At 40.8% G+C, this 25,207-nt stretch overlaps 1 protein-coding gene across 1 annotated transcript in view; it reads right to left on the bottom strand.

Annotated features, from left to right (window-relative positions):
• Nucleotides 1–2,462: 2,462 nt before the first annotated feature.
• The window catches only part of dapk2b (death-associated protein kinase 2b), a 61,504-nt gene continuing 38,759 nt past the window's right edge, over nucleotides 2,463–25,207 (bottom strand). The window contains exons 3-11 of the mRNA XM_046351576.1: nucleotides 19,634–19,772; nucleotides 14,076–14,208; nucleotides 13,591–13,639; nucleotides 10,019–10,045; nucleotides 9,777–9,929; nucleotides 7,963–8,008; nucleotides 6,385–6,474; nucleotides 6,118–6,201; nucleotides 2,463–2,879 (exon numbers count right to left, since the gene is read on the bottom strand). Coding sequence (XP_046207532.1) covers nucleotides 2,799–2,879; nucleotides 6,118–6,201; nucleotides 6,385–6,474; nucleotides 7,963–8,008; nucleotides 9,777–9,929; nucleotides 10,019–10,045; nucleotides 13,591–13,639; nucleotides 14,076–14,208; nucleotides 19,634–19,772 — 802 coding nt within the window. The 3' untranslated portion in view covers nucleotides 2,463–2,798. The remainder of the gene's footprint in view (nucleotides 2,880–6,117; nucleotides 6,202–6,384; nucleotides 6,475–7,962; nucleotides 8,009–9,776; nucleotides 9,930–10,018; nucleotides 10,046–13,590; nucleotides 13,640–14,075; nucleotides 14,209–19,633; nucleotides 19,773–25,207) is intronic.

Here is a 25,207-nt window from a genome sequence, read left to right as displayed (position 1 = left end):
AAGTTGTTCATTGTTGAGGACAACAGCAGAATGAGGACAAGAGCAAAATGAGTACAACAGCAGAATGAGGACAAGAGCAGAATGAGTACAACAGCAGAATGAGGAAGTTGTTCACATATGAGGACAACAGCAGAATGAGGACAACAGCAGAATGAGGAAGTTAGTCTCTTATGAGGACAACAGCAGAATGAGGACAACAGCAGAATGAGGACAACAGCAGAATGAGGACAACAGCAGAATGAGGACAAGAGCAGAATGAGGACAACAGCAGAATGAGGACAACAGCAGAATGAGGAAGTTAGTCTCTTATGAGGTCAACGGCAGAATGAGGACAACAGCAGAATGAGGAAGTTAGTCTCTTATGAGGACAACAGCAGAATGAGGACAACAGCAGAATGAGGACAAGAGCAGAATGAGGAAGTTAGTCTCTTATGAGGATAACAGCAGAATGAGGAAGGTAGTCTCTTATGAGGTCAACAGCAGAATGAGGACAACAGCAGAATGAGAACAAGAGCAGAATGAGGAAGTTGTTCATTGTTGAGGACATCAGCAGAATAAGGACAAGAGCAAAATGAGTACAACAGCAGAATGAGGACAAGAGCAGAATGAGTACAACAGCAGAATGAGGAAGTTGTTCACATATGAGGACAACAGCAGAATGAGGACAACAGCAGAATGAGGAAGTTAGTCTCTTATGAGGACAACAGCAGAATGAGGACAACAGCAGAATGAGGACAACAGCAGAATGAGGACAAGAGCAGAATGAGGACAACAGCAGAATGAGGACAACAGCAGAATGAGGAAGTTAGTCTCTTATGAGGACAACAGCAGAATGAGGACAACAGCAGAATGAGGACAAGAGCAGAATGAGGAAGTTAGTCTCTTATGAGGACAACAGCAGAATGAGGAAGGTAGTCTCTTATGAGGTCAACAGCAGAATGAGGACAAGAGCAGAATGAGGAAGTTAGTCTCTTATGAAGACAACAGCAGAATGAGGACAACAGCAGAATGAGGACAACAGCAGAATGAGGACAACAGCAGAATGAGGACAAGAGCAGAATGAGGACAACAGCAGAATGAGGAAGTTGTTCATTTATGAGGACAACAGCAGAATGAGGAAGTTGTTCATTTATGAGGACAACAGCAGAATGAGGACAACAGCAGAATGAGGACAACAGCAGAATGAGGACAAGAGCAGAATGAGGACAACAGCAGAATGAGGAAGTTGTTCATTTATGAGGACAACAGCAGAATGAGGAAGTTGTTCATTTATGAGGACAACAGCAGAATGAGGAAGTTGTTCATTTATGAGGACAACAGCAGAATGAGGACAACAGCAGAATGAGGACAAAAGCAGAATGAGGACAACAGCAGAATGAGGAAGTTGTTCATTTATGAGGACAACAGCAGAATGAGGAAGTTGTTCATTTATGAGGACAACAGCAGAATGAGGAAGTTGTTCATTTATGAGGACAACAGCAGAATGAGGACAACAGCAGAATGAGGACAAGAGCAGAATGAGGACAACAGCAGAATGAGGAAGTTGTTCATTTATGAGGACAACAGCAGAATGAGGACAACAGCAGAATGAGGAAGTTAGTCTCTTATGAGGACAACAGCAGAATGAGGAAGTTGTTCATTTATGAGGACAACAGCAGAATGAGGACAACAGCAGAATGAGGACAACAGCAGAATGAGGACAACAGCAGAATGAAGAAGTTAGTCTCTTATGAGGACAACAGCAGAATGAGGACAAGAGCAGAATGAGGTTGTTCATTTACGAGGACAACAGCAGAATGAGGAAGTTGGTTATTTAAGACAATTGGATAACAACATTAAATTATCTGTGAGCTGTCCTCTTCGTTTCCACTGTAACCCTAACCTGCACCCCAACATATACCCTAACCTGTCCACTGTAACCCTAACCTGTCCACTATAACCCTAACCCTAACCTGTCCACTGTAACCCTGACCTGTCCACTGTAACCCTAACCTGTCCACTGTAACCCTAACCCTAACCTGTCCACTGTAACCCTAACCTGTCCACTGTAACCCCAACCTGTCCACTGTAACCCTAACCTGTCCACTGTAACCCTAACCTGTCCAGTGTAACCCTAACCTGTCCACTGTAACCCTAACCCTAACCTGTCTACTGTAACCCTAACCTGTCCACTGTAACCCTAACCTGTCCACTGTAACCCTAACCTGTCCACTGTAACCCTAACCTGTCCACTGTAACCCTAACCTGTCCACTGTAACCCTAACCTGTATCCTATCCTAACCTGTCCACTGTAACCCTAACCTGTCTCCTATCCTAACCTGTAACCCTAACCTGTCCACTATAACCCTAACCAGTACCCTAACCCTAACCCTAACCTGTACCGTGTAACCTGTCCCCTGTAACCCTAACCTGTACCCTATCCTGTCCCCTATCCTAACCTGTAACTCTAACCTGTACCCTATCCTGTCCCCTATCCCTAACCTGTAACCCTAACCTGTCCCCTATCCTAACCTGTAACCCTAACCTGTCCCCTATCACATGTACATGTCTACAATCTAGATAGCTTTACAGAAGGCAGGGATTCAAATACCATTTCTGTTGGCGCTGAAATCCCTCCATAGGAAACACTATCAATGTGTTTCATCTATCGCCCCAGAAAATGTGTTTTTAGAATGCTGTGCAACATATAAAAGACATTGTATGGACAGCAGTTTTTGAATTAGTCTCTGTGGCTGCTTTTGGACCAATCATGTGTGCTACAGACACACATTCAACAAATCAGAAAAGATAGGCAGGTTTCAGGAAGTGTTGCTTCTCTTCCTGGTTCTGGGTCTTTTCTTCATGATCATCTCCGTCTCCTGGTCGCTCTCACAGTCCCTCTGGAAGTATGATAAAACAACAGACCTTATTAACCCGAGCTGCAAACCTTACAAGGAGCTGCAAACTGTAACTTGAGCTGCAATCCTTAACATGAGCTGCAAACCTTAACCCGAGCTGCAAACCTTAACCTGAGCTGCAAACCTTAACCTTAGCTGCAAACCTTAACCTGAGCTGCAAACCTTAACCTGAGCTGCAAACCTTAACCTGAGCTGCAAACCTGAGCTGCAAACCTTAACCTGAGCTGCAAACCCGAGCTGCAAACCTTAACCTGAGCTGCAAACCTGAGCTGCAAACCTTAACCTGAGCTGCTAACCTTAACCCGAGCTGCAAACCTTAACCTGAGCTGCAAACCTGAGCTGCAAACCTTAACCTGAGCTGCAAACCCGAGTTGCAAACCTTAACCTGAGCTGCAAACCTGAGCTGCAAACCTTAACCTGAACTGCAAACTTTACCCTGAGCTACAACTCTTAACCCGAGCTGCAAACCTTTAACCTGAGCTGCAAACCCTTAACCTGAGCTGCAAACCCAAGCTGCAAACCTTAACCTGAGCTGCAAACCTTAACCCGAGCTGCTAACCTTAACCCGAACTGCAAACCTTAACCTGAGCTGCAAACCTGAGCTTCAAACCTTAACCTGAGCTGCAAACCCAAGCTACAAACCTTAACCTGAGCTGCAAACCTGAGCTGCAAACCTTAACCTGAGCTGCAAACCCGAGCTGCAAACCTTAACCTGAGCTGCAAACCTGAGCTGCAAACCTTAACCTGAGCTGCAAACCCGAGCTGCAAACCTTAACCTGAGCTGCAAACCTGAGCTGCAAACCTTAACCTGAGCTGAAAACCCAAGCTGCAAACCTTAACCTGAGCTGCAAACCTGAGCTGCAAACCTTAACCTGAGCTGCAAACCTGAGCTTCAAACCTTAACCTGAGCTGCAAACCCGAGCTACAAACCTTAACCTGAGCTGCAAACCTGAGCTGCAAACCTTAACCTGAGCTGCAAACCCGAGCTGCAAACCTTAACCTGAGCTGCAAACCTGAGCTGCAAACCTTAACCTGAGCTGCAAACCTTAACCTGAGCTGCAAACCTGAGCTGCAAACCTTAACCTGAGCTGAAAACCCGAGCTGCAAACCTTAACCTGAGCTGCAAACCTGAGCTGCAAACCTTAACCTGAGCTGCAAACTTTACCCTGAGCTGCAACTCTTAACCCGTGCTGCAAACACTGAACCCGAGCTGTAACCTTAACCTGAGCTGTAACCTTAACCTGAGCTGTAACCTTAACCTGAGCTGTAACCTTAACCTGAGCTGTAACCTTAACCTGAGCTGTAACCTTAACCCGAGCTGTAACCTTAACCCGAGCTGTAACCTTAACCCAAGTTGCTAACCTTAACCTGAGCTCTAACCTTAACCCTGAGCCAGAAACAACTGTTGTGCACCACCCTTACCCCTCAACAACATGGCTTACAAGCATTTCGCTAAACTCCCATTAACATCTGCTAACCATGTGTATGTGACAAATAACATTTGATTTGATTTGAGAGAATGCCATCACTGTCTGTCACACACACAGTCACACTTCTGTTCCCAAAACAACTGAATGTACAGCGTGCAACCATCAACAGAGTTAATTATGTATTACTAACAGAATAACGTGTCTGTGGAAAACAGAAGCAGCACCTTGACAGTACCCAGGCGGCATATTTATAACACCTTTCACAGGGACTGTACTGTTGCCTCCTGTATACTGCTAACAACACATACTGTACTAGAATCATGCTGCCAGTCCCATAGACCTGATGTAGATCTGATCTAGGTAACCCATAGACCTGCTGTAGATCTGATCTAGTTAACCCATAGACCTGATGTAGATCTGATCTAGTTAACCCATAGACCTGATGTAGATCTGATCTAGGTAACCCATAGACCTGCTGTAGGTAACCCATAGACCTGCTGTAGATCTGATCTAGTTAACCCATAGACCTGATGTAGATCTGATCTAGGTAACCCATAGACCTGATGTAGATCTGATCTAGTTAACCCATAGACCTGATGTAGATCTGATCTAGTTAACCCATAGACCTGATGTAGATCTGATCTAGGTAACCCATAGACCTGATGTAGATCTGATCTAGTTAACCCATAGACCTGATGGAGATCTGATCTAGTTAACCCATAGACCTGATGTAGATCTGATCTAGTTAGCCCATAGAACTGCTGCTACCAGTGATAATTCATGTAGATCTGATCTAGTTAGCCCATAGATCTGCTGCTACCAGTGATAATTCATGTAGAACTGATCTAGTTAACCCATAGACCTGATGTAGATCTGATCTAGGTAACCCATAGACCTGCTGTAGATCTGATCTAGGTAACCCATAGACCTGATGTAGATCTGACATTTTTATTTTATTTTTTATTTTACCTTTATTTAACCAGGCAAGTCAGTTAAGAACACATTCTTATTTTCAATGACGGCCTGGGAACAGTGGGTTAACTGCCTGTTCAAGGGCAGAACGACAGATTTGTACCTTGTCAGCTCGGGGGTTTGAACTCGCAACCTTCCGGTTACTAGTCCAACGCTCTAACCACTAGGCTACGCTGCCGCCCCATGGGCTAACATAGTTAGCCCATAGATCTGCTGTAGATCTGATCTAGGTAACCCATAGACCTGCTGCTACCAGTGATAGCTCATGTAGAAAAACATCAAACTTGACTCTTTAGATAAGAGCATCTGATGAAGGACTCTGGATAAGAGCGTCTGATGAAGGACTCTGGATAAGAGCGTCTGATGAAGGACTCTGGATAAGAGCGTCTGATGAAGGACTCTGGATAAGAGCGTCTGATGAAGGACTCTGGATAAGAGCCTCTGATGAAGGACTCTGGATAAGAGCCTCTGATGAAGGACTCTGGATAAGAGCGTCTGATGAAGGACTCTGGATAAGAGCGTCTGATGAAGGACTCTGGATAAGAGCGTCTGATGAAGGACTCTGGATAAGAGCGTCTGATGAAGGACTCTGGGTAAGATGACTATCTAAATGTAGACTACAGCAGTGGAGGCTGCTGAGGGGAGGACGGCTCATAATAATGGCTGGAACGGAGCCAATGGAACGGCATCAAACCGTGTTTGATATTTTTGACACCATTCCACTCATTCCGATCCAGTCATTACCACGAGCCTGTCCTCCCCAATTAAGGTGCCACCAGCCTCCTGTGGACTAGACTGTGAGCTCCTATTGTACGTACCTCGTCCTGGGCTGCCAGCTTGGGATGACCTTTCTTCATCATACGAGTCAAATGGTTACAGAGAGACACAATTCTGAAGGAAAGCTGTAGGGGGGAGAGTTCAGAGTGATAAGAGGCTCCATCTACACAAATCAAACCAGGCTGTGAGGGAATGTAGGCCCCAAGGCAGACACACAGTTGTGATTAGGAGAGCAACCAAGTTCATAAATTAATTCCCCAAAAGGTTTCTTTCCATACACTTCTATTGCCGTGTAAGGTCTGTTTTACCTTCCACCTGCGTCGGGCGTATTGTCTCCTGAAGTTCTCCAGGTTGACCACAGACTGTCTCTTTACCAGGGCCTGTCTGGAGTCCAACGGCTGTAGGGGGACAACACACACGGTTAAAGACAGGGATCTATACCTAGGAAATCCTATCTTTCCCTTTTGGCCCTGTCCGGGGGTGTCATCGGATGGGGCCACAGTGTCTCCTGACCCCTCCTGTCTCAGCCTCCAGTATTTATGCTGCAGTAGTTTATGTGTCGGTGGGCTAGGGTCAGTTTGTTATGTCTGGAGTCCAACGGCTGCAGGGGGGTACAACACACACGGTTAAAGACAGGGATCTATACCTAGGAAATCTATGGCAAGCAACAGTGATGTGTCCGATTCAAGACCGGAGCAAACCGAGACGAAGAGGGGGACAAGACCAGAATAATGTGAGTCCAATTCACCACCATGATAAGAGTTCAACAGGACCACTATTTCTGGGTTAATATTTCAGAACATAGCGGGTTAAAAAGTGGCCATTCTAAAAATGAGTACGAACCCAAACACAGTGGGGAAGAATGGGCCTTCTTAATTAAACATGTTTTATTTTATTTATTTAACCAGGCAAGTCAGGTTAAGGACAAATTCTTATTTACAATGACGGCCTACCAAAAGGAAGGGACGGGGGCTTGGAGAGTGTCCGTGATCGTGTCTTTGAATGAAGAGATGGAGATAAAACTGTCCAGTGATATTAAGTATCTAATGCAGGAATCTAATGCAGGAACATTTAGATAAACCCTCTCAAACTTTTTCAGCTAGTTGGCTGTCAAAATTGCACTGATAAACAACGGGGAAATGTAGCCTGCTCGTCTTTCTGCAGCTTGCCTGCCAATGCATGCTTTGTCCCAACCAAGCACCCAAGCTAACGGGATAAAGTTAGCTCGCTTGCTGGCTAGCTACTTCCAGCACCCAAGCTAACGGGATAAAGTTAGCTCGCTTGCTGGCTAGCTACTTCCAGACACAAATGAGAGAACAGCTAACTCTGACCATTTTACCGGCCGTAGCAGAGCTGGTTAGGCTGTTTACATTTATCCAGAGAGTTCTTGACTAACTATATAAATAAATTTGATTTGATTTGATTTGATTTTGATCTAGGTAACCCATAGACCTGATGTAGATCTGACATTTTTATTTTATTTTTATTTTTTACCTTTATTTAACCAGGCAAGTCAGTTATTAAGGTTTTTACTTTTTACTCGTCGTAGCAGAGCTGGTTAGGCCTTTTCTATTTGCCTACATTTACTGACACCGGTCATATTCAGCAGGTGTTGCGCTTTCATAAATTCAGCAGTCCTCTGAAATCGGAGTAGATAGCCAGAGTGAATTTACGAAAGCAAGATATCTAACTGTATAACAGTCGTTGAAGTTCATAATAGCTCAATCAAATGACTCCTGCATCTCTGGCTGTGTATAGGCACCGAAAAACGATATGAGGGGGAAGAAGTCAGTCAGGGTAGCAACAGTTCAATCTCTGCAGAACAGAATGTTATAGTCGAGCTTTAAAGTGTTCAACCAATACAACATGATATAATAAACCATTACCTGTATCCAGGGATGATTCAGAGCACCATGGATTGTCAACCGTTTTCTGAAAGGCAAAGAACAACAGTAAAAGTTTGTTAGCTTAGCGAGGGGACGCGCGTACACACACACACACATAAAGAAGTGTTGTGACTATGAAAACAGATGGTTGGCAAGTGAACAAGTCCCATCCTGCCTCGACACTGACAACCTCTGGGATATGCATGTACTGTAGGTTCCTTCCCAGCTGGATATTGTGTCTCTGTCTCTCAAGGAAAACAAGTCCAGTGACTAATCAATTAACAAAGAAAGATGAATACTGGAGGGATGCTAGTCCTGAGCTACAGGCAGTTAGATTTGGGTATTTAATTTTGGGCAGAAATGGAAAAAAAAGGGTTGGATCCTTGTTAAGTATGCTGCTTTAATTCTCTCTCTCCCTCCCCTCCAGTAGGACCTGAGCCCTGGGACCATGCCTCAGGACTACCTGGCCCAATGACTCCTTGCAGTCCCCAGTCCACCTGGTTGTGCTGCTGTTCCAGTTTCAACTGTTCTGCCTGGAACACTGACCTGTTCACCGGACGTGCTGTTTTTGACTCTCTCACTACCTCACCTGCTGCCTCTAACTCTGAACGCTCGGGTATAAAAAGCCAATTGACATTTACTCCTGAGGTGCTGTACCCTCTACAACCACTGTGATTATTATTATTTGACCCTGCTGGTCATTTATGAACATTTGAACATCTTGGCCATGTTCTGTTATAATCTCCACCCGGCACAGCCAGAAGAGGACTGGTCACCCCACATAGCCTGGTTCCTCTCTAGGTTTCTTCCTAGGTTCTGGTCTTTCTAGGGAGTTTTTCCTAGCCACCGTGCTTCTACACCTACATTGCCTGCTGTTTGGGGTTTTAGGCTGGGTTTCTGTACAGCTCTTTGAGATATCAGCTGATGTAAAAAGGGCTTCATAAATACATTTTATTTATTGATTGAAACATACATCAGCCTGAACATATACACTACCAGTCAACCGTTTGGACACACCGACTCATTCAAGGGTTTTCTTTATTTTTTACTATTTTCTTAGGCTGGGTTTCTGTACAGCACTTTGAGATATCAGCTGATGTACGAAGGGCTATATAAATACATTTGATTTGATTTGATTATTCTCATCTGACCTTTGACCTATGTGTATCTCTAACCCCTAACCTGATGTCTTTCTCCAGTAGTTGTCGTATAAAGCTCTTGGCCAGCTCACTGGTCCTGCTGAACAACTCGTCGTCGAACTCGTAGGCTACGGCTGAGATGTTCCCTAGAGTCTTTATTTTCATCTGACCTTTGACCCATGTGTATCTCTAACCCCTAACCTGGTGTCTTTCTCCAGTAGTTGTCGTATAAAGCTCTTGGCCAGCTCACTGGTCCTGCTGAACAACTCGTCGTCGAACTCGTAGGCTACGGCTGAGATGTTCCCTAGAGTCTTTATTTTCATCTGACCTTTGACCCATGTGTATCTCTAACCCCTAACCTGGTGTCTTTCTCCAGTAGTTGTCGTATAAAGCTCTTGGCCAGCTCACTGGTCCTGCTGAACAACTCGTCGTCGAACTCGTAGGCTACGGCTGAGATGTTCCCTAGAGTCTTTATTTTCATCTGACCTTTGACCCATGTGTATCTCTAACCCCTAACCTGGTGTCTTTCTCCAGTAGTTGTCGTATAAAGCTCTCGGCCAGCTCACTGGTCCTGCTGAACAACTCGTCGTCGAACTCGTAGGCTACGGCTGAGATGTTCCCTAGAGTCTTTATTTTCATCTGACCTTTGACCCATGTGTATCTCTAACCCCTAACCTGGTGTCTTTCTCCAGTAGTTGTCGTATAAAGCTCTTGGCCAGCTCACTGGTCCTGCTGAACAACTCGTCGTCGAACTCGTAGGCTACGGCTGAGATGTTCCCTAGAGTCTCCTGCTTCGAGTCACCAAGGAACGGCGACGCTCCACTCAAACTGAAAACACACACAGTCATTAGTGACACTGTCCAAACGGTCACATCGATAGATGTATAAGCCATCTACTTTAAACCGTTTCTACTTACAGTATGTAGGTGATGACTCCGATGCTCCTGTGACAGGAGAGGAGAACACAAGGTTTATCAGCGGAGATGATTGACATTTACATTTAAGTCATTTAGCAGACGCTCTTGTCCAGAGCGACTTACAAATTGGTGCATTCACCTTATGACATCCAGTGGAACAGCCACTTTACAATAGTGCATCTAAATCTTTTAAGGGGGGGGTGAGAAGGATTACTTTATCCTATCCTAGGTATTCCTTAAAGAGGTGGGGTTTCAGGTGACAGCCTGTCAGCTGTCCTGGTGTTGTATCGGTAGTGAGGTTGGTGGATGGAACACACGCTGTGTCTGTGTGTATCTGTGAGTGTGTATCTATGTGGGTGTATGTATGTTTATCTATCTGTGTGTTTATCTATCTGTGTGTTTATCTATCTGTGTGTTTCTCTGTGTGTATCTGTGAGTGTGTATCTATGTGGGTGTATGTATGTTTATCTATCTGTGTGTTTATCTATCTGTGTGTTTCTGTGAGTGTGTATCTATGTGGGTGTATGTATGTTTATCTATCTGTGTGTTTATCTATTTGTGTGTGTATATATATATCTGTGTGTGTATATCTATCTGTGTGTGTATATCTATCTGTGTGTTTATCTATCTGTGTGTGTGTATATCTATCTGTATGTTTATCTATCTGTGTGTTTCTCTGTGTGTATCTGTGAGTGTGTATCTATGTGGGTGTATGTATGTTTATCTATCTGTGTGTTTATCTGTGTATCTATCTGTGTGTATATATCTATCTGTATGGGTGTGTGTATATGTGTGTTTACCTATCTATATGTGTGTTTATCTATCTATCTGTGTGTTTATCTATCTATCTGTGTGTTTATCTAGCTATCTGTATGTGTATCTATCTGTGTGTATCTATCTATCTGTGTGTGTGTGTGTTTATCTATCTATGTGTATCTATCTATCTGTGTGTATCTATCTGTGTGTGTGTTTATCTATCTATGTGTTTATCTATCTGTGTCTTTATCTATATGTGTGTTTTATATATCTGTGTTTGTATCTATCTGTGTGTGTATCTATCTGTGTGTTTATCTATCTATGTGTGTATCTATATGTGTGTGTGTATATCTATCTGTGTGTACATCTATCTATCTGTGTATCTATTGATCTGTGTGTGCATCTGTGTGTTTATCTATCTATCTGTGTATCTATCATCTGTGTGTTATATATCTGTGTGTTTATCTATCTGTGTGTGCATATCTATCTGTGTGTGTATCTATCTGTGTGTGTATCTATCTGTGTGTGTATATCTATCTGTGTGTTTATATCTATCTGTGTGTACATCTATCTATCTGTGTATCTATTGATCTGTGTGTGCATCTGTGTGTTTATCTATCTGTGTGTTTATCTATCTGTGTGTTTATCTATCTGTGTGTTTATCTATCTATCTGTGTATCTTTATCTATCTATGTGTGTATCTGTATGTGTGTGTATATCTATCTGTGTGTATATCATCTGTGTGTGCATCTGTGTGTTTATCTATCTATCTGTGTGTATATCATCTGTGTGTTTATCTATCTGTGTGTGTATCTATCAGTGTGTGTATCTATCTGTGTGTATATCTATCTGTGTGTGTATCTATCTGTGTGTGCATCTCTCTGTGTGTGTGTTTATCTATCTATGTGTGTATCTGTGTGTGTATCTATCTGTGTATATATCTGTGTGTATATCTATCTGTGTGTGTATCTAGCTGTGTGTGTATCTATCTATGTATGTATCTGTGTGTGTATCTGTGCGTGTATATCTGTATCTATGTGTGTATATCTGTGTGTGTATCTACAGTACCAGTCAAAAGGGTTTTTCTTTTTACTATGTTCTGCATTGTAGAATAATTGTGAAGAATCAAAACTAACAAATCAAAATATATTTTATATTTGAGATTCTTCAAAGTAGACACCCTTTGCCTTGATGACAGCTTTGCACGCTCTTGGCATTCTGTCAACCAGCTTCAGGAGGTATTCACCTGGAATGCATTTCAATTAACAGATGTGCCTTGTTAAAAGTTAATTTGTGGAACTTCTTTCCTTCTTAATGTGTTTGAGCCAATCAGTTGTGTTGTGACAAGGTAGGGGTGGTATACAGAAGACAGTCCTATTTGGTTAAAAAACAATGTTATATCCATGTTATTGCAAGAACAGCTTAAATAAGCAAAGAGAAACGACAGTCCATTATTAGGTGTCCGGAAAATGTCAAATTTGGAAAGTTTCTTCAAGTGCAGTCGCAAAAATAATCAGGTGCTATGATGAAACTGGCTCTTATGAGGACCTCCACAGGAAAGGAAGACTCAGAGTTACCTCTGCTGCAGAGGATAAGTTCATTAGAGTTACCAGCCTCAAAAATTGCAGCCCAAATAAATGCTTCACGTAGTTCCAGTAACAGACACATCTCAACATCAACTGTTCAGAGGAGACTGTGTGAATCAGGCCTTCAAAGTCAAATGTATGCAAAGAAACCACTACTAAAGGACGACACCAATAAGAAGAAGAGACTTGATTGGGCAAAGAAACACGAGCAACGGACATTAGTCTGGTGGAAGTGTGCCCGTAGGTCTGATGAGTCAAATTTGAGATTTTTGGTTCCTACCACTGTGTCTTTGTGAGACGCAGAGTAGGTGAACAGACGATCTCTGCATGTGTGGTTCCCACCGTGAAGCATGGAGGAGGAGGTGTGATGTCTTTGTGAGACGCAGAGTAGGTGAACAGATGATATCTGCATGTGTGGTTCCCACCGTGAAGCATGGAGGAGGAGGTGTGATGGTGAATTATTTAGAATTCAAGGCACATGTAACCAGCATGGCTACCACAGCATTCTGCAGCGATACTCCATCCCATCTGGTTTGCGCTTAGTGGGACTATTATTTGTTTTTCAACAGGACAATGACCAAACACACCTCCAGGCTGTGTAAGGGCTATTTGACCAAGAAGGAGAGTGATGGAGTGCTTCATCAGATGAGCTGGCCTCCACAATCACCCAACCTCAACCCAATTGAGATGGTTTGGGATGAGTTGGACCGGAAATTGATGGAAAAGCAGCCAACAAGTGCTCAGCATATGTAGGAACTCCTTCGAGACTGTTGGAAAAGCATTCCAGGTGAATCGTTTTGAGAGAATACCAAGTGTGCAAAGCTGTCATCAAGACAAATGGTGGCTACTTTGAAGAATATAAAAAATATTTGGATTTGTTTAACACTTCTTTGGTTACTACATGATTCCATATCTGTTATTTCATCGTTTTGATGTCTTCACTATTATTCTACAAAATAGTATTAAAAAAAAGAAAACCCCTTAATTGAGTAGGTGTGTCCAAGCTTTTGACTGGTAGTGTGTGTGTGTGTGTGTGTGTGTGTGTGTGTGTGTGTGTGTGTGTGTGTGTGTGTGTGTGTGTGTGTGTGTGTGTGTGTGTGTGTGTGTGTGTGTGTGTGTGTGTGTGTGTGTGTGTGTGTGTGTGTGTGTGTGTGTGTGTGTGCGTGTGTGTGTGTGCAAGCATGTTGTATAAATTAAACCAATCCGTGTGAGGTAGTTATCAGCTCTTACCACATGTCTGCTTCTAAACCCAGAGGCTCATAGTTGACGACTTCTGGAGCTGGAAATACATATTATCACAACACACTACAGTCTCTCCACTACACAACACTATACAATGACACAACACTATGACATGACACAACACTACACAATGACATTCCAGGTGAAGCTGGTTGAGAGAATATGCAAATGCAAATGTGCAAATGCGAATGTGCAAATGACACAACAACTCTACACAATGACATGACACTACACAATGACAACACTACACAATGACACAACAACTCTACACAATATGACAACACTACAACTCTACACAATGACATGACACAACACTACACACTGACAACACTACACAATGACAACACAAGACAATGAAACAACACTACACATTCTCTCCAACATAGTCTATTGTCAAATATCAGTCAATAAAATGTAGATGAAGCCTGGTATACAGAAACATGGTGTCCTCCTCAATGCCTTGAAATACTTACCCACAAATTCAGGTGTTCCAAAGATCTTTTTAAAGTCTGTCCCAACCTGATCCATCTTATGAGCCAGACCAAAGTCTATGAGCTTGATGCGCGGCAGATCAACATTCTTATCCAACAGCATGATGTTCTCAGGCTGAAAACAAGAACATTAGCTTTAGGTACTACAGAGCCCCTGTTGATAACAGGCTGACCAGAACATTAGGTACTACAGAACATTAGGTACTACAGAGCCCCTGTTGATAACAGGCTGACCAGAACATTAGGTACTACAGAACATTAGGTACTACAGAGCCCCTGTTGACGAACAGGATCACTAGATCACTAGTTGGAGGCTATTTTATAGATGACATCACCGAAGTCGAGGATCGGTAGGATGGTCAGTTTTACGAGGGTATGTTTGGCAGCATGAGTGAAGGATGCTTTGTTGCGATATATATATATTAATTTTGGATTGGAGCTGCTTAATGTGAGTCTGGAAGGAGAGTTTACAGTCTAACCAGACACCCAGGTATTTGTAGTTGTCCACGTATTCTAAGTCAGAGCCGTCCAGAGTAGTGATGCTGGACAGGCGGGCAGGTGTGGGCAGCGATCGATTGAAAAGCATGCATTTAATTTTACTTGCGATTAAGAGCAGTTGGAGGCCACGGAAGGAGAGTTGTATGGCATTGAAGCACGTCTGGAGGTTAGTTAACACAGTGTCCAAGGAGGGGCGAGAAGTATACAGAATGGTGTCGTCTGCGTTGAGGTGGATCAGAGAATCACCAGCAGCAAGAGCAACATCATTGATGTATACAGAGAAGAGAGTCGGTCCAAGAATTGAACCCTGTGGCACCCCCATAGATACTGTCAGAGGTCCAGACAACAGGCCCTCCGATTTGACACACTGAACTCTATCAGAGAAGTAGTTGGTGAACCAGGCGAGGCAATCATTTGAGAAACCAAGGCTGTCGAGTCTGCGAATAAGAATGTTGTGATTGACAGAGTCGAAAGCCTTGGCCAGGTCGATGACTACGGCTGCACAGTAATGTCTCTTATCGATGGCGGTTATGATGTCATTTAGAACCTTGAGCGTGGCTGAGGTGCACCCGTGACCAGCTCTGAAATACCTACAGTATAAAACTTATGGCACTGCCGAAACAATGTCTCAAATACCGACAGTATTAACTTATGAAACAACGTCTTAAATACCTACAGTATTAACTTATGAAACAATGTCTTAAATACCTACAGTATTAACTTATGAAACAACGTCTTAAATACCTACAGTATTAACTTATGAAACAACGTCTTAAATACCTACAGTATTAACTTATGAAACAACGTCTTAAATACCTACAGTATTAACTTATGAAACAATGTCTTAAATACTTATGAAACAACATCTTAAATACCGACAGTATTAACTTATGAAACAACGTCTTAAATACCTACAGTATTAACTTATGAAACAATGTCTTAAATACTTATGAAACAATGTCTTAAATACTTATGAAACAATGTCTTAAATACTTATGAAACAATGTCTTAAATACTTATGAAACAATGTCTTAAATACTTATGAAACAACGTCTTAAATACCTACAGTATTAACTTATGAAACAACGTCTTAAATACCTACAGTATTAACTTATGAAACAACGTCTTAAATACCTACAGTATTAACTTATGAAACAACGTCTTAAATACCTACAGTATTAACTTATGAAACAACGTCTTAAATACCTACAGTATTAACTTATGAAACAACGTCTTAAATACCTACATATTAACTTATGAAACAATGTCTTAAATACCTACAGTATTAACTTATGAAACAACATCTTAAATACCTAAAGTATTAACTTATGAAACAATGTCTTAAATCTTATGAAACAACATCTTAAATACCTACAGTATTAACTTATGAAACAACGTCTTAAATACCTACAGTATTAACTTATGAAACAACGTCTTAAATACCTACAGTATTAACTTATGAAACAATGTCTCAAATACCGACAGTATTAACTTATGAAACAACGTCTTAAATACCTACAGTATTAACTTATGAAACAACGTCTTAAATACCTACAGTATTAACTTATGAAACAATGTCTTAAATACCTACAGTATTAACTTATGGCACTGCCGAAACAATGTCTCAAATACCGACAGTATTAACTTATGAAACAACGTCTTAAATACCTACAGTATTAACTTATGAAACAACGTCTTAAATACCTACAGTATTAACTTATGAAACAACGTCTTAAATACCTACAGTATTAACTTATGAAACAACGTCTTAAATACCTACAGTATTAACTTATGAAACAACGTCTTAAATACCTACAGTATTAACTTATGAAACAACGTCTTAAATACCTACAGTATTAACTTATGAAACAACGTCATTAACTTATGAAACAACGTCTTAAATACCTACAGTATTAACTTATGAAACAGCCGAAACTACGTCTTAAATAAGAAAAAACAAATTCACTTTATTTGGAATCGCTAGCCAGAAAAAAAATAAAACCTGCTTATTTATATCATTTAACATTTACATTTAAGTAATTTAGCAGACGCTCTTATCCAGAGCGACTTACAAATTGGTGCATTCACCTTATGACATCCAGTGGAACAGTCACTTTACAATAGTGCATCTATATATTGAATATGAGTTTGTGTGATAGTGTATAAATAGTAAAAGCCTTAAACCCCTCAGTAAACGTATTAGTCATACAAAAGTAATAGTTAAACCCAAACTAGTTCTCTCTAGATGGGTCAGAATAGCTCATCCATTTATCCAGATGACAACCTCTCACCCTTTCTAAAACAACCCACACTAAACTGGTTGCAATTCCAGTTTCATCCTCCAGAAAAAGACAGAACCAATATTACGACAAATGTAATAAGATATATAATAAATTATAACCAACTGATATATTCAGGAAGTGTCTGCTCTATCCAAGATTATAACCAACTGATATATTCAGGAAGTGTCTGCTCTATCCAAGATTATAACCAACTGATATATTCAGGAAGTGTCTGCTCTATCCAAGATTATAACCAACTGATATATTCAGGAAGTGTCTGCTCTATCCAAGATTATAACCAACTGATATATTCAGGAAGTGTCTGCTCTATCCAAGATTATAACCAACTGATATATTCAGGAAGTGTCTGCTCTATCCAAGATTATAACCAACTGATATATTCAGGAAGTGTCTGCTCTATCCAAGATTATAACCAACTGATATATTCAGGAAGTGTCTGCTCTATCCAAGATTATAACTAACTGATATATTCAGGAAGTGTCTGCACTATCCAAGATTATAACCAACTGATATATTCAGGAAGTGTCTGCTCTATCCAAGATTATAACCAACTGATATATTCAGGAAGTGTCTGCTCTATCCAAGATTATAACCAACTGATATATTCAGGAAGTGTCTGCTCTATCCAAGATTATAACCAACTGATTGCAGCATTACTGCGAAAAGGGTGACGGCAAGTGGAAGAAGCTTGTTTTTCCCCTTTTATTAAAGACCAAAATTGGCTAAACATAATTTAACAGTTTTACTTGAGGACCAAAATGTTGACCGCGGAGCCATACAGGTTGCTAAATAGTTGGGAAGAGATGTTCAATGTGCCGATTTCATGGCACACGGTTTATGAACTGATATGCAAAACACGCTTAATTCAAAACCTAGATGTTTAAAATGTATATAATTATACAAACGTCTTGCCACCAACAGAATGTTATGTATATGGGGCATACAACCACTTCAGCTCTGCAGATTTTGCTGCAATGAGACAGAATCATTAGATAATTTAGTCTGGTATTGCCCCTGTGTAGTTTGTTTCTGGTCACAGGTTCAGGAATGGATGAAAAATCACAAAATGTCCCTAAAATTAACCCTACAAATAGCACTGTTGAGAGATTTGGAAAACCATTAGGCCTGGTGTTCGATGAGGTTGGGGTCAGGGCTCTGTGCAGGCTAATCAAGTTCTTCCACACCAATTTTGACAAACCATTTCTGTATGGACCTTGCTTTGTGCACGTGAGCATTGTCATGCAGAAACAGGAAAGGGCCTCCCTAAACTGTTGCCACAAAGTTGGAAGCACAGAATTGTCTAGAATGTCATTGTGTGCTGAAGCATTAAGATTTCCCTTCACTGGAACTATGGGGCCCGAATCATGAAAAACAGCCCCAGACCATTATTCCTCCTCCTCCTCCAAACTTTACAGTTGGCACTATTCATTGGGACAGGTAGCGTTTTCCTGGCATCCGCTTTTGTATATATAGCGTATATACATTATGATCCTGACTAGTCTCCCAGTCCCTGCTTCTGAAAAACATCCCCACAGCTTGATGCTGCCACCACCATGCTTCATTGGGTGGTGCTGCCACCACCATGCTTCACCATGCTGCATCGGGTTCTTGGTTACCTCCCTGACCAAGGCCCTTCTCTCCCGATTGCTCAGTTTTGCCGGGTGGCCAGCTCTAGGAAGAGTCTTGGTGGTTCCAAACTTCTTCCATTTAAGAATGATGGAGACCACTGTGTTCTTGGGGACCTTCAATGCTGCAGAAATGTTTTGGTACCCTTCCCCAGATCTGTGCCTCGACACAATCCTGTCTCGGAGCTCTACGGACAATTCCTTTGACCTCATGGCATGGTTTTTTACTCTGACATGCACTCTCAACTGTGTGACTTTCCAAATCATGTTCAATCACCTCCAATCAAGTTGTAGAAACATCTCAAGGATGATCAATGGAAACAGGATGCACCTTTACAGTCTCATAGCAAAGGGTATAAATACTTATGTAAATAAGGTATTACTGTTTTTTATTTGTAAAATAAATAAAAAACTGTTTGTGCTTTGTCATGATGGGTTATTGTGTGTAGACTGATGAGGGATAAATAAAAATATATATATTTTAGAATAACGTAACAAAATGTGGAAAAAGTCAAAGGGTCTGAATACTTTCCGAATGCCCTGTAGTTGTACAACGGCAATCATCATTTTAATTCCGGATTTTTGGGCACATGTGGTAGACACATACGCTCTAATAGGTATATGGGTGTTCTACATATGACTATCTTAAATGCCTTGAATGAATCATCACCTTAGAAAGCGCTGTCCATTTCGTTATGCTTTGGCTTTGAAACAAGATCCACAACGACCAGGTTTTCCGCGCAGTTTCAACCTGCTGTTGATCGATCACAGTGAGGTCCAAAAATGTAGCCTAACAGTGAGTTTTAAAAGATACTGTTTAGATTGATGTCAGAGTGAGGACAATACAACACCAGGCCTTTACCAGATGGCTGTTAAAGAGTTGGGAAGTACCAACGCATCAGCTCATGTCCAGAGCCCATAGTAGGACATGACTCAACGTTCACCATTGACTGCGGACATGACTGTCTGAGTGGTAGTAATAAGGTCACAGCCCTAACTTAGTGACACGCTACATTGATGACAGCTCACAACAATCCTTGGAGGAAGTATTTCTAACCAACAGCTCCACCACACAGGTTCCATATTGCTGAAACGGCATGAGCGTGTAAAGTACCTTGAGGTCAAAGTGCGCTATCCTCTTGCCATGGAGGAACTGGACTCCGTTCAGGATCTGTTTGATGAACTGGGTAGCTTCCTCTTCGCTCAGAGACTCCTTCTGAGCCAGGAAGTCAAACAGCTCTCCTCCAGACACCCTGCAACACAAACACACACTTTTAGGGCTCCTGTGCTGCAGGTTATTAGGGAAAGTATCTGTGGAATTCAGTGTCTTTCAGTGTGAGGCTGTCTGTCACACCATGCCCTCTATAACACTTACTGACTGGCTGTCTGTCACACCATGCCCTCTATAACACTTACTGACTGGCTGTCTGTCACACCATGCCCTCTATAACACTTACTGACTGGCTGTCTGTCACACCATGCCCTCTATAACACTTACTGACTGGCTGTCTGTCACACCATGCCTTCTATAACACTTACTGACTGGCTGTCTGTCACACCATGCCCTCTATAACACTTACTGACTGGCTGTCTCTCACACCATGCCTTCTATAACACTTACTGACTGGCTGTCTGTCACACCATGCCCTCTATAACACTTACTGACTGGCTGTCTGTCACACCATGCCTTCTATAACACTTACTGACTGGCTGTCTGTCACACCATGCCTTCTATAACACTTACTGACTGGCTGTCTGTCACACCATGCCCTCTATAACACTTACTGACTGGCTGTCTGTCACACCATGCCCTCTATAACACTTACTGACTGGCTGTCTGTCACACCATGCCCTCTATAACACTTACTGACTGGCTGTCTGTCACACCATGCCTTCTATAACACTTACTGACAGGCTGTCTGTCACACCATGCCTTCTATAACACTTACTGACTGGCTGTCTGTCACACCATGCCTTCTATAACACTTACTGACTGGCTGTCTGTCACACCATGCCCTCTATAACACTTACTGACTGGCTGTCTGTCACACCATGCCTTCTATAACACTTACTGACTGGCTGTCTGTCACACCATGCCCTGCTATAGTATTTATTGTCCTTAACAGTATTCTTGAACAGCACTGCCACTCCCCTTGCTTTGGGTGAGTAAGATGTTTAATATATTTCTTTATCCCAATCTTTTTTTAGTTCGTTCCATGCCTTGTCCCATTAAATGAGTTTCCTGCAACAGGGCTGTCACATGTTCGTTTCTTGTATTTTGTGTTTCCTTTTAAAATGTGACATGCCACTTCACATCCCATGGAAATATGTTACATTCTGAAAAAGCATTGTGTCTACCTATCTAAATGAGTCAAAGACTGTCATTCCTGTAGTACATAGGAAGAAGTAGAATTGACAAAACATAAGAAGAAGTTGTTAATATACAATGCCGACAACATGTACTTTAGATAACGTTTGTGCCGTTAATAACTGAAAACAAAAACAGGAGACCTAGAGACAACATTTTCACACAATACCCTCATATACCCATTGTTCCCCCTCTACCCCCCCCCCCCCCACGATCTAATTCCTGAGTAAACAAAACCACTCCTATATCTACTAAGCTTATTTCAATATGAAAAAGGATTAAAAGTTGTCTTATTTTCAAGTTTTAAACCAGATTCATTCATTCACTTTTAAAAAAAAGTATTGTTGAACCTAGGCGGCTCTCCCCCAAAAGGGATTATAGACAGGAGATAGAAATCACGTAAATACAATTTTAAAAAATAAAAAAATACAATCAAATGTTATTTTTGACATGCACCGAATAAAACAGGTGTAGACCTCACAGTGAAATGCTGAATACAACAGGTGTAGTAGACCTCACAGTGTAATGCTGAATACAACAGGTGTAGTAGATCGTACCGTGAAACGCTGAATACAACAGGTGTAGTAGACCTCACAGTGTAATGCTGAATACAACAGGTGTAGGTAGACCTCACAGTGAAATGCTGAATACAACAGGTGTAGTAGATCGTACCGTGAAACGCTGAATACAACAGGTGTAGTAGACCTCACAGTGAAATGCTGAATACAACAGGTGTAGTAGACCTCACAGTGAAATGCTGAATACAACAGGTGTAGTAGACCTTACAGTGAAATGCTGAATACAACAGGTGTAGTAGACCTTACAGTGAAATGCTGAATACAACAGGTGTAGTAGACCTCACAGTGAAATGCTGAATACAACAGGTGTATAGATCGTACCGTGAAACGCTGAATACAACAGGTGTATAGATCGTACCGTGAAACGCTGAATACAACAGGTGTATAGATCGTACTGTGAAACGCTGAATACAACAGGTGTAGTAGACCTCACAGTGAAATGCTGAATACAACAGGTGTAGTAGACCTTACAGTGAAATGCTGAATACAACAGGTGTAGTAGACCTTACAGTGTAATGCTGAATACAACAGGTATAGTAGACCTCACAGTGAAATGCTGAATACAACAGGTGTAGTAGACCTCACAGTGTAATGCTGAATACAACAGGTGTAGTAGACCTCACAGTGAAATGCTGAATACAACAGGTGTAGTAGACCTCACAGTGAAATGCTGAGTACAACAGGTGTAGTAGACCTCACAGTGTAATGCTGAATACAACAGGTGTAGTAGACCTCACAGTGAAATGCTGAATACAACAGGTGTATAGATCGTACCGTGAAACGCTGAATACAACAGGTGTATAGATCGTACCGTGAAACGCTGAATACAACAGGTGTATAGATCGTACCGTGAAACGCTTTAACCAACAATGCAGAATCACTTGAATCGTTGTCAGTGATATAGCAACAAAAAATATGCCCCCAGACAATCTAAAACCAGTAAATAACGACATGTACGCCTATCCTTCTTCTCTGTTTTTAAAGGTCATAGTTCATGTCATCATGTGGACGACGTTCAGGGAAGTTCATCTGCTGAAATACTTTTCATCTGCTGAAAAGTGTGTGTGTGTGTGTGTGTGTGTGTGTGTGTGTGTGTGTGTGTGTGTGTGTGTGTGTGTGTGTGTGTGTGTGTGTGTGTGTGTGTGTGTGTGTGTGTGTGTGTGTGTGTGTGTGTTTGAAAATAAGAGTAGTAGGATTAGTAATGGTAGTAGTAAAAAATGGTAGTGGTAGTAAAAATGATAGTAGTATTAGTACATTTTAGTAAAATAAGATTAGTAGTAGGATTAGTAATGGTAGTAGTAGTAGTAGTAATAGTAATGGGTAGTGGTAGTAGTATTAGTAATGATAGTAATAGAGTAGTATTAGTAATGGTTAGTACTTAGGGTAGTGGTAGTATTAGTAAGTAGTAGTAGTAGTAGTTAGTAGTAGTAGTAATGGTAGTAGTAGTAGTAGTATAGTAATGGTAGTAGTAGTAGTATTAGTAATGGTATTGGTAGTAGTATTAGTAATGGTAGTAGTAGTAGTATTAGTAATGGTAGTAGTAGTAGTAGTAGTAGTATTAGTAATGGTAGTAGTAGTAGTAGTAGTATTAGTAATGGTAATAGTAGTAGTAGTATCAGTAATGGTAGTAATAGTAGTATTAGTAATGGTAGTAGTATTAGTAATGGTAGTAGTAGTATTTGTAGGTAGTAGTAGTGGTAGTATTAGTAGTATATTAGTAATGTAATGGTAGCAGTAGTACTGGTAGTAGTAATGGTAGTAAGTAGTAGTAGTAATGGTAGTAGTAGTAGTATTAGTAATGGTAGTAATGGTAGTAGTAGTACTGGTAGTAGTAGTAATGGTAGTAGTATTAGTAATGGTAGTAGTAATGGTAGTAGTAGTAGTAGTAGTAGTAAGTAGTAGTAAGTGGTAGTAGTAGTAGTATTAGTAATGGTAGTAGTAGTAGTATTAGCAATGGTAGTAGAAGTAGTATTAGCAATGGTAGTAGTAGTAGTATTAGCAATGGTAGTGGTAGTAGTATTAGTAATGGTAGTAGTAGTACTGGTAGTGGTAGTAATGGTAGTAATGGTAGTGGTGGTAATAGTGGTAATAGTAGTAATGGTAGTAGTAGTAGTAGTAGTAGCAATAGTAGTAATGGTAGTAGTAGTAATAGTAGTAATGGTAGTAGTATTAGTACTGGTAGTGGTAGTAATGGTAGTAATGGTAGTAGTAGTATTAGTAGTAATGGTAGTAGTAGTATTGGTAGTGGTAGTAATGGTAGTGGTAGTGGTATTAGTAATGGTAGTGGTAGTAGTAATGGTAGTAGTAGTAGCAGTAGTAATAGTAGTACTGTTAGTAGTAGTAGTATTAGTACTGATAATAGTAGTAATGGTAGTGGTAGTGGAATTAGTAATGGTAGTAGTATTAGTAATGGTAGTAGTAGTAGTAGTATTAGTTGTAGTAGTAGTACTAGTAGTGGTAGTAATGGTAGTAATGGTAGTCGTAGTAGTATTAGTAATGGTAGTAGTAGTAGTAGTAGTAGTAGTAGTACTGGTAGTGGTAGTAATGGTAGTAGTAGTAGTAGTAGTATTAGTAATGGTAGTAGTAGTAGGAGTACTGGTAGTGGTACTAATGGTAGTAATGGTAGTGATAGTAGTAGTAGTAGTAATAGTAGTAGTAGTATTAGTAATGGTAGTAGTAGTACTGGTAGTAGTAGTAATAGTAGTAATGGTAGTGGTAGTAATGGTAGTAATGGTAGTAGTAGTAGTATTTGTAATGGTAGTAGTAGTAGTACTGGTAGTAATGGTAGTAGTAGTAGTAATAGTAGTAATGGTAGTGGTAGCAGTGATAGTAGTAATGGTAGTAGTAGTAGTATTTGTAATGGTAGTATTAGTAGTACTGGTAGTAATGGTAGTAGTAGTAGTAGTAGTAATAGTAGTAATGGTAGTGGTAGTAGTAATGGTAGTATTTAAGTCATTATTAGCAGTACTGGTAGTATGGTAGTAGTAGTAGAGTAATTACAAAGTGGTAGCAGTAGTAATGGTAGTAGTAGTAGTAGTAGTAATGGTAGTAGTAGTAGTACTGGTAGTAGTAGTAATGGTAGTAGTGTATTAGTAGTATTAGTAATGGTAGTAGTAGTATTAGTAATGGTAGTAGTAGTAGTAGTAATGGTAGTAGTAGTAGTAGTAGTAGTAGTGGTAGTAATGGTAGTAGTAGTAGTAGTAGTAGTAATGGTAGTAGTAGTAATAGTAGTAGTAGTAGTAATAGTAGTAATGGTAGTAGTAGTAATAGTAGTAGTAGTAATAGTAGTAATGGTAGTGGTAGTAGTAGCAATGGTAGTAGTATTAGTATTAGTAATGGTAGTAGTAGTAGTACTGGTAGTATTAGTAATGGTAGTAGTAGTAGTAGTAGTAGTAGTAGTAGTGGTAGTATTAGTAATGGTAGAAGTAGTATTAGTAATGGTAGTAGTAGTAGTAGTAGTGGTAGTAATGGTAGTAGTAGTAGTAGTAATGGTAGTAGTAGTAATAGTAGTAATGGTAGTAGTAGTAGTACTGGTAGTATTAGTAATGGTAGTAGTAGTATTAGTAATGGTAGTAGTAGTAGTAGTAGTGGTAGTATTAGTAATGGTAGTAATAGTATTAGTAATGGTAGTAGTAGTATTAGTAATGGTAGTAGTAGTAGTAGTAGTAATGGTAGTAGTAGTAGTAGTAATGGTAGTAGTGTATTAGTAGTATTAGTAATGGTAGTAGTAGTAGTAGTAATG

This window comes from Oncorhynchus gorbuscha, linkage group LG06, assembly GCF_021184085.1.
Source record: "Oncorhynchus gorbuscha isolate QuinsamMale2020 ecotype Even-year linkage group LG06, OgorEven_v1.0, whole genome shotgun sequence".
NCBI classification, from domain to species: domain Eukaryota; kingdom Metazoa; phylum Chordata; class Actinopteri; order Salmoniformes; family Salmonidae; genus Oncorhynchus; species Oncorhynchus gorbuscha.
This window is presented reverse-complemented; position numbering and strand designations above follow the sequence as displayed.